General features: G+C 38.8%; 1 protein-coding gene and 1 pseudogene across 1 annotated transcript; both read right to left on the bottom strand.

The window, feature by feature from the left end:
* Nucleotides 1-575: 575 nt before the first annotated feature.
* LOC124059394 (vomeronasal type-2 receptor 26-like) lies at nucleotides 576-1,853 on the bottom strand. The gene has a single exon (XM_046389338.1). It carries the CDS (start codon nucleotides 1,813-1,815, stop codon nucleotides 907-909), a length of 909 nt encoding a protein of 302 aa, XP_046245294.1. The 5' UTR covers nucleotides 1,816-1,853; the 3' UTR covers nucleotides 576-906.
* Nucleotides 1,854-5,291: 3,438 nt separating this feature from the next.
* On the bottom strand, nucleotides 5,292-9,738 carry LOC124059200 (annotated as a pseudogene).
* Between the last annotated feature and the right edge of the window lie 355 nt (nucleotides 9,739-10,093).

Below are 10,093 nucleotides of genomic sequence, written 5' to 3'. Positions count from 1 at the left end.
AGACACCACCACCACCACCTTTAAGACCAGACTTAAAACCATTCTGTTTAGTAAAGCGTATAGTTAGCCTTTAACAAAGTGTGTAGGGCTCTCTCCCTCCCTCTCTCTCTCTCTCTCTGTCCAGATCTACATGCTGACCTGGATCTGGCCCTCTGACAAACCCAGTGTCTACTGTCAACATCTGCCTGTGTCGTCTCTTCTAGTGCTAGTATAATTAACTTGAACGACAGCTCCACTACAAAACAAATAAATACATTACATAGTTTTCAGCATCCTAATTAAAACAACCTGTCATGTTTTTCTTTTTTAATGTTTGATGCTAATTGCATGTATGTCTCTCTCTCTCTCTCTCTCTCTCTCTCTCTCTCTTTCATCCTCCCTGTCCTGTCTACCTCTTCCTCCCCTCCTTTACCCGGCCAAATATCAGCAGGATAGTTCTCCCTTGTGAGCTGGGTCCTCCTCAAAATTCCTTCCTGTTAAAAGGGAATTTTTTCTTGCCACCAAATGTTGGTGTAATTGTTCACCCTGATTAATCCCAACATGAAACACAGTGGAAACTACTGACTTTAACACTTGGGCCACCAAGTATCTCTATGTTAATACAGACAAAATTGAGTACCACTACTAGGCACTCATTCTTTATTTTTTTCCTTTTTCTTTTGGGAGACAGAGTATAAAGTCTGATAAAGAAAAACAGTGACACAAAAGGTAGCTAAACTGTTATTCACAAAGATTTCTTCTAGCTTCCAGTTTTTACAAAATATATCCTTCACAATAAAAAGAATTCCTGAAACGAAAAAGCAAGTTGTTTATCTGATAAAGGTCCTGTCATTTCAAAGGCAGATCTCTACTTAATTAATACAAATTGGTTAAGACTAGTTGATTATTTTACTGTAACTGCTGCTTTTATGAGTTGGTGGTTCCTCGACCCATGATTGCTTTCTTCGAATTTTTCTCTGGTCGCAGAAGGATTATGTAACATTTGGGTCCAAACAGTGCTACCAAGAGGCCAAAGCTGGAGGCCAGGATGGCAAATACCTCCACTGCATCTGCGTATTTACCTGGAGAGTTAACATAAGCAGGGACAAAGGCCACCCACACAGCACAGAAGATCAGCATGCTGAAAGTGATGAGTTTGGCCTCATTGAAATTATCTGGAAGATTCCTTGCCAGAAAAGCTAACAGGAAGCTAAGAATAGCCAGTAAACCAATGTAACCCAGTAACACTGCAAAACCAACTGTTGACCCAACTACACACTCATAAATAATCTTATCATTGTAATATTGAGTGTTTTTATGAGGAGCCGGTGATGAAGACACAATCCAGGCAGTGCAGATTGCTGCCTGAATGGAAGTGAGAACCATGACTGTCCCTCTCTGCTGCATAGCACCAAACCACTTCAGAATGTCTTCACCTCCTGGCTTGGAGGCCTTAAACACAGCCAGAACCACCATAGTTTTTACCAAAATACAAGAGACACAAAGCACAAAGCTGATCCCAAATGCTGCATGTCTCAGCTGGCATGTCCACAGTCTGGGACGACCGATAAACAGCAGTGAACACATGAAACATAGTTTCAGTGATACCAGGAGCAGGAAACTCAGTTCTGAATTGTTGGCGCGTACGATCGGTGTGTGGCGATGATAGGTAAAAATGCCCAACACAACAACACAGATACATGTACACAGCAACGAAGTGGTTGTCAAGCAGATACCAAGAGGCTCATGGTAGGAGAGGAACTCTGTTTTTTTAGGAACACAGTGGTCACGCTGGGGGTTGGACCAGAGATCCTCTGGACAGCTAGTGCAATCCATAGCATCTGATAAGAAAGAGGATATTTTGAGGTGTATTGTTGTTGTATAGTATATAGTTACCTTAGTGTGTAATTAAAACATTGAACATGAACACTTACTAGTTTGATTACTTATCTTTCCCTCAGAACAAGGGATGCAGTCAAAACAACAAATGGGTTCCCCTTTCTTTATGGCCATGCGGGTACCTGGAGGACAGCTCTCACTGCACACTGATGGGGGTGTCTTGAGAGAGACAAACAAATCTCTAACTATATTATAATACACTGATTTTCTGTTAAAATACAAAAACATTGTCTGATAAAGCAGAAATAACCTTGTTTGATTCAAAGTTCCAGAAGATTTTGTCTTCATCAATTGCAAGTTCTTCACCTTTGGATTCCAACCTTTTCACCTCACCCACATTCTGGACTATAGTTTTTCCATCCGGAAGCCAATGCCAGTTGACAATGTCATAGATGGGTAGGGCATCACCATTCTCATCAAATGACACTTGATCACCAAACGCTGTAGTGAAGTTGACCTGTTGCAAATAATGTACAAGCTACAAATGGATGATGGAAATGAAAATAAACATGAAGAGTGAGGAAAAGGCTCCATCAGGAAAATGTTTATCAGACTGTTAAATGATTTACAACAGATCTTGCAAATCTAATTGTAGCAAGTATTTCAGGGTGTAGCATCCCTTTCAAAAACATAATCAGGTGGAGAGTTAATTGATGTGTTACCTGCCAGGGCTCCAATGTTTGCAAAGTGGCACAGCTGTGCCCGCTGAATGGACCTCTCCCTGGTTGACAATGCAGCATTTTATCAAGTGCATATGCCAGAGCATAGACAGCTTTGTAAATATTATACTCAGGCCTAAGGGTTGAAAAATCCAAAAACTCAGTCTCCACATTGTTAATATCTTCCTGTCCAGTGCAAAGTGCTCCGCCAGCTTCCACCAGATCTGCTGGATCAAATTTACACTGAAATGTGTGTTCCCAAAACTGCCTCACCTGAAATACAGCATATTATAAAGTCAGTACTGGCAGAAGTTATTATATATTAGTCATTATTTATTATTTTTATTTGATTAAGATCATATTTGAAGATTAAACTCTCACCATGCTATTTCTATAGTTGCTATTGTCATTTTGGTCAGGACGTATTTGTAAAAGGAATTCCCTGAGCCCTGTTAATTCTCCTCGACGGATGGCAATGCCCAGTGTGCCATTCAGGTATGGCATGAAGAAAGGTTTGTGGAGCACAGCAGCTGCGGTCAACGACTCACCTGCTATCCACTGCCTGCCGATCACATTCTGCCTCACCACCTTTGTAATGCATTGAATAAAATATATGTTCCAAATTGAAAAGCAAGCATTTTGGCAAATATTGATTTGTCTACAACAACTGTTTTGTCTGGCTTTTTTAACTCTCATAAACACAGATGTGAAAATGTTGCTATATTCAAGACACTGAACCTCTTCCATTAGATGAAACATGTGGAACTCGTGTGCAAACACCATGACCACCCGAGCTGTTGATGTCTTCATCAAATGTACAATCCTCCTGAGTTCAGCTGGGTCACTGTCCCAGGGCAAAACCTCTACGTAGGCCAAACAACCTCCACCAGACTGAGACAGGTCAGATTGAAAGGATCGGGCAACATGGAGTCCATAGTCATCATCACTGACCAGCAGGCCTACCCAAGTCCAGCCAAAGTGTTTTAGAATCTGAATCATTGCACGCACCTAAGTATATTGGTGAGAAGGCATTATTGCACAGATGAATAATTTTGTTTAAAATGACATGTCCAATTAATTTAAATTTTGTAATTTATATAAATCACATATTCACATATGTTTCACAATGGCATCAAATATAAATAATTCCATCCGGAGAAAAGAGACGATTTGAATCATGAGGGACAATTGTTAAAATCTTGCTCAATCTGGTAATAGTTATTCACCTGAAAAGAGTCACTTGGGATTGTTCTAAAGAAAGATGGAAACCGCTGCCGATCACTCAGGCAGGGGCATGTGGAAAAATAACTTACCTACCAGGAAACATACAGTAAAAACTCAAGTTACCCATCTCATGCAAATCAAACAAGCCAAAATATTTTGAAATGTCAACAATGTACACCAAGATGTAATTAATTCATATTAAAATACACCAATACAAAAGATACTTACAATGGGCATTCTGAATAAACCTAGAACAATGGAGGCAGCAATAGAAAAAGTAGAGTAGGAATCACCCACTATTCCCAGGACCGGAGGGGTCCCTAAACAGTTTTGCTGAAGCAGAAACTGCTCCTGACGACCACTTGCCAGAGATAATGAACCACTGAATCCAATAACAAGTGCACCACAGTTATCATAAAGACTGTATCCCAGAGTCACATTAGGTAGCAGATCGGGGTTCTTGTTGATCTCCTCAATAGCAAAGGCCATGGTCATGGCATACCTAAACCCTAGAATGTCAAAACTAACAGAAAGGTAAATGGCATTCTTAGAAATGGGTACTTATTTGCAATATAGATATATATGTATATATATACTGTATATACATAACACATTACAGAGTTGCCATGATAATTTCATCTTTTTTTCAAACTGTCATTAAAAGTCACATTTATCATGTTTTACAAGTAATTGAGTACAGTGACATTTTCTTCCTGACCAGGAATACTCTGAACATATTCCATAATTTGCACATATACATGTTATTAGAAACCTACCCTTTGCAGGTTGGCTGTTGTGGCTCTGAGGTAAATGTCTGCTCAAGGAAGACAGAACTGTAGTGGACCTCAAACAGCCCACCCAGAACCACATCACCAGGCTTGTGCATTTCATTAAGATGAAACTTTCTCCATAATTTACAAGATGAGGGAGAAGAGGAAGATGTAGAGCATAAACATGAGAAAATGAGGAAGAACAAAATAAAGTAGACCCTCAAAAGGAAACATCTGTCAAGAAAAGTTCTCATGACTGCCCTCCTTTTACAACAGTTTCTTTTCTTCATACAAGGTTGCTTAATTTTATATGCAGGGTTACGTCATTCGCATTGCATGCTTTCAGTGATTGTTTCATCATTTAAACCACCCATCTGGGCATGGTATGTGGTGACAAGACATAATACACACATAATCTTCATTATGTTAAAATATCAAATATCAAAATACATATTGTCGAGTTTTGTGTCATACAAATGTTTAAGCAAATATAAACCAAAAGAGAAATGATAAATTTTGTAATGCACTTTAATTTCATTTACTATTTTCATAAATTCTGATAATGTATGAGGATTGTAATAAACAACCTGGCATTGATTGAGAATCTATCATTTTGTCCTCTTCTCTCAAGTAAATAGGAATTTTTCTTTTTTGTCATTATTCACCTTCATAATATTTAAACCACCCAGTCAATAGTAGTTATTAGTTTTTGTTATTAGTTATATATTAGTTTTAGATAGCATTTTTCATTTGTAGTTTTTACTGTCCTTGTGCTGCTCTAACAACCAGTTTCCTGACTGTGAATCAAGTTCATATTCATATTTCCCAATATTTTTTTTTAATCCAGTAAATTGCGGTAAAGCCTTGAAACATTGTCAAAATCCAAAAAAATGTGATCATGCAAGAAATGGACAATAATGAAGACTCTTTTTCCCACAAATCTTTCTTTACTGGTTATAGTTTCTCCCAAATGTACTTTTTACAGTGAAAATATTTCTGTTCAACTGGTCATTCCAAGGGCAGATTTCTGCCAAATGAAAACGTATTAGTGAAGACTAGCTAATCATTTTACTGTAACTGCTGCTTTTATGAGTTGGTGGTTCCTCGGCCCATGATAGCTTTCTTTGTGTTCCTCTCTGGTCTCAGCAGGATTATATAACATTTGGGTCCAAACAGTGCTACCAGGAGGCCAAAACTGGAGGCCAGAATGGCAAATACCTCCACTGCATCTGCATATTTGCCTGGAGAGTTGACATAAGCAGGCACAAAGGCCACCCACACAGCACAGAAGATCAGCATGCTGAAAGTGATGAGTTTGGCCTCATTGAAATTATCTGGAAGATTCCTTGCAAGAAATGCTAACAGGAAGCTAAGAATAGCTAATAAGCCAATGTAACCCAGTAACACTGCAAAACCAACTGTAGACCCAACTACACACTCATAAACAATCTTATCGTTGTAGTATTGAGTGTTTTTGTGAGGAACTGGTGAGGCAGAGACAATCCAGGCAGTACAAATCCCTGCCTGAATAGAAGTAAGAACCATGACTGTCCCTCTCTGCTGCATAGCACCAAACCACTTCAGAATGTCTCCACCTCCTGGCTTGGAGGCCTTGAACACAGCCAGGACCACCATGGTTTTCACCAGGATACATGAGACAGAAAGCACAAAGCTGATCCCAAATGCTGCATGTCTCAGCTGGCACGTCCACAGTCTGGGATGACCAATAAACAGCAGTGAACACAGGAAACATAGTTTCAGCGATACCAGGAGCAGGAAACTCAGTTCTGAATTGTTGGCTCGTACCATGGGTGTACGATGATGATAGGTAAAAATGCCGAGGACAACAGCACAAATACATGTACCCAGTAATGACGCAGCTGTCAAACAGATACCAAGAGGCTCATGGTAGGAGAGGAACTCTGTTTTTTAGGAACACAGTGGTCACGCTGGGGGCTGGACCAGAAGTCCTCTGGACAACTGGTGCACTCCATGGTATCTGACAGTAAAGGGAAGATGTTAAGGTACATTCTTGTTGTATAGTATATAATATCTTTAGCATAAAACTTAAAAAATGAACATGAACACCCACCAGTTTTATTACTTATCTTTCCCTCAGAACAAGGGATGCAGTCAAAACAACAAATGGGTTCCCTTTTCTTTCTGGCCATACGAGTACCTGGAGGACAGCTTGCACTGCACACTGACTGGGGTGGCTGTAGACAAAAAAAAAAGAAAAAGAAAAAGAAAAAAAGAATCACTTATATCTCTATATTACACTGCTGAAATCTTCAGTCATAAATGGTGAACTGGTGAACAACCTTGTTTGATTCAAAGTTCCAGAAGATTTTGTGTTCATCGATTGTAAGTTCTTCACCTTTTGATTCCAACCTTTTCACCTCACCCACATTCTGGACTTTAGTTTTTCCATTAGGAAGCCAATGCCAGTTGACAATGTCATAGATGGGTAGGGCATCACCATTCTCATCAAATGACACTTGATCACCAAACGGTGTAGTGAAGTTGACCTGTTGCAAATAATTTATCAGCTGGAAATGGATTATAGAAATAAACATAATTAAGAGCGTGGCAGACAAAACTTTATCAACCCAATGAAGGGTTCTCACAACAACTAAATTTAGAAAGCACCTCAGGGTGTAGCAGCTGTTTTTGAAAACATAAACAGGTGGAGTGTTAATTGATGTCTCACCTGCCAGGGCTCCAGTGTTTGCAAAGTGGCACAGCTGTGCCCGCTAAAAGGACCTCTCCCTGGTTGACAATGCAGCATGTCATTGAGGGCATATGCCAGAGCATAAACAGCTTTGTAAATATTATACTCAGGCCTGAGGTTAGAAAGATCCAAAAACTCGGTCTCCACATTTTTAATATCTTCCTGTCCAGTGCAAAGCGCTCCGCCAGCTTCCACCAGATCTGCTGGATCAAATTTACACTGAAATGTGTATTCCCAAAACTGCCTCACCTGACATGCAGCATATTAAAAGGTCAATTGTGACATAAGTTGCAATATATTATCAGTTACTTTTTATTGAGAAATTGCCCCTCTCTTATTAAACTCTTACCATGCTATTATAGCTTTCATTTTTGTTGGGACGTATTTGTAAAAGGAATTCCCTGAGACCTGGTATTTCTCCTCGACGGATAGCGATTCCCAGTGTGCCGTTCAGGTATGGCATGAAGTGGGGAGTCTGTAGAACAACAGCTTGAGTCCAAGCTTCACTTGCTATCCACTGTCGGCCTGATACGTTCTGGCTCGCTACCTGTGTATTTCATTAAATAAAATATATGTTGAAAAATGCGAAAAAAAATCACAAAAATTGATTATTTGCACAAATGTGAAAACAGTCATATGTATGACACTGAACCTCTTCCATGAGATGAATCATGTGGAACTCATGTGCAAACACCATGACCACCCGAGCTGTTGATGTCTTCATCAAATGTACAATTCTCCTGAGTTCAGCTGGGTCACTGTCCCAGGGCAAAACCTCTAAGTAGGCCAAACAACCTCCGCCAGACTGAGCCAGGTCAGATTGAAAGGATCGGGCAACATGGAGTCCATAGTCATCATCACTGACCAGCAGGCCTACCCAAGTCCAGCCAAAGTGTTTTAGAATCTGAATCATTGCACGCACCTAAGTGGATTAATGAGTAGGGATTATTGCACAGACAAATATATCCGTTTAAAATGACATGTACAACTAACATCAATTATTGTAATATAAATCATAAATTTACATATGTTTCACAATGGCATGAAATGTAAATAATCCTATTAAAAGTAATAAAAACAAATAAAAAGGTTTGTATCAAAAGCTTGTTGTACTGCCTGAAAAAGACTGCAGTTCACAGTTCTCAACTTGGTAATAATACAGCAATTCACCTGAAAAGAATCACTTGGGATTGTTCTAAAAAATGATGGAAACCGTTGCCGATCACTCAGGCAGGAACATGTGGAAAAATAACTTACCTACAAAGAAAAATATACAGTAAAAACTCCCATCTCATGCTTGTTAAACCAAGTAAGAATATATTTATATTTTAATAATGTATCACTTTTAAAGATATCATTATTTCATATAAAATATAACAATACAAAAGACAGGCAACAGAAAACTTACAATGGGCATTTTGTATAAACCTAGGACATTTGAGGTAGCAATAGAAAATGTAGAGGGGGAATCACCCACAATCCCCAGCACTGGAGGCATCCCTAAACAGTTCTCCTCAAGCAAAAACTGCTCTTCTTGGCCGCTTGCCAATGACAATGCAGCACTGAATCCAACAACGAGTGCACCACAGTTATCTGAAAGACTATATCCCAAAGTCACATTAGGTAGAAGATTGGAGTTCTTGTTTATCTCATCAACAGCAAAGGCCATGGTCATGACATGCCTGAATCCGAGAGTGTCAAAACTGAAAACCAAAATAACACTATTAGTCACTCAAAAGTAAATGGCACCATGAGAAATTTGTAAATGTATACAAAGCAACTAAACCTATGTTAGTAAAATATTACACCTTTGCAACAATAGAAATTTTACAGATTTATTGTAACATTTCAAAATTCTTGCTACAACTGTCACAAAATGTTACATTACTCATGTAATACTAATAAAATATCACATATTTGCAACATTATACTGTTTACAGATATATTTTAACATTTCAACGTTGATTATACTGTTATGAAATGTTGCATTAAGCATGTGTCATAAAAGAAATTTGGGGATAGAGACATTTTCTTTCTTATAATGAATATCTGGCTCAGACAACATAATTTATACAGATATATGCCATCTGCTGCATGTGTGTGACACTTACCCTTTGCATATAGGCTGTTGTGGCTCTGAGGTAAATGTCCATTCAGGGAAGACAGAGCTGTAGTGGACCTCAAAGAGTCCACCCAGTACCACATCGCCAGGCTTGTGCATTTCATTGTGACGAAACTTTCTCCACAGTTTACAAGCTAGGGGAAAAGCGCAAGATACAGAGTATAAAGAGGAGAAGGAGAGAACAAACAGCATAAGGCAGAAACATAAAGGAAAATATGTGTGAAAAAAAGCTCCCATAACTGCCCTCCTCCCTTCACAACTGTTTCTCTTCTTCATACATGTTATTTTATAGGCAGAGCTATGTCATCCCCATTCCATGCTTTCCATCATTGTCTAATTTTTCACACCGCCCATCATGGATTGGGGATTGTGGCAGGACCTAAAATACTTGCAAACTAGGCCATATCAGCATGTGTTTTTGAGCCGTATTAAACGTTTTGTAAATCACTTTAATATTTATCTTCTGTGGTTTTTCTCCTGGAAATGTAACTTCCACCTTGTTAATTAATCACAATCTGGAAATGCCTGCATAATAATTATTTCATTCTCACTTTTTTAATTTTTATGTTATACATTCGATAATTTGATTTTGTCAAGAAAATTTGACATGAGATTATCTATCATTTGATTCCCGGACATAGTTTGACAGTGCATTTTTGTAATGCTGAAAACTGTGGATCATACTGTATTTCAACATGTTTTAGTCAGA

Source organism: Scatophagus argus, chromosome 5, assembly GCF_020382885.2.
Source record: "Scatophagus argus isolate fScaArg1 chromosome 5, fScaArg1.pri, whole genome shotgun sequence".
Taxonomy (NCBI): Eukaryota; Metazoa; Chordata; class Actinopteri; family Scatophagidae; genus Scatophagus; species Scatophagus argus.
This window is presented reverse-complemented; position numbering and strand designations above follow the sequence as displayed.

Excerpts from the sequence above, each read along its gene's own strand:
- LOC124059394 (XM_046389338.1), bottom strand. The coding sequence starts at position 1,815 with ATGGATTGCACTAGCTGTCCAGAGGATCTCTGGTCCAACCCCCAGCGT.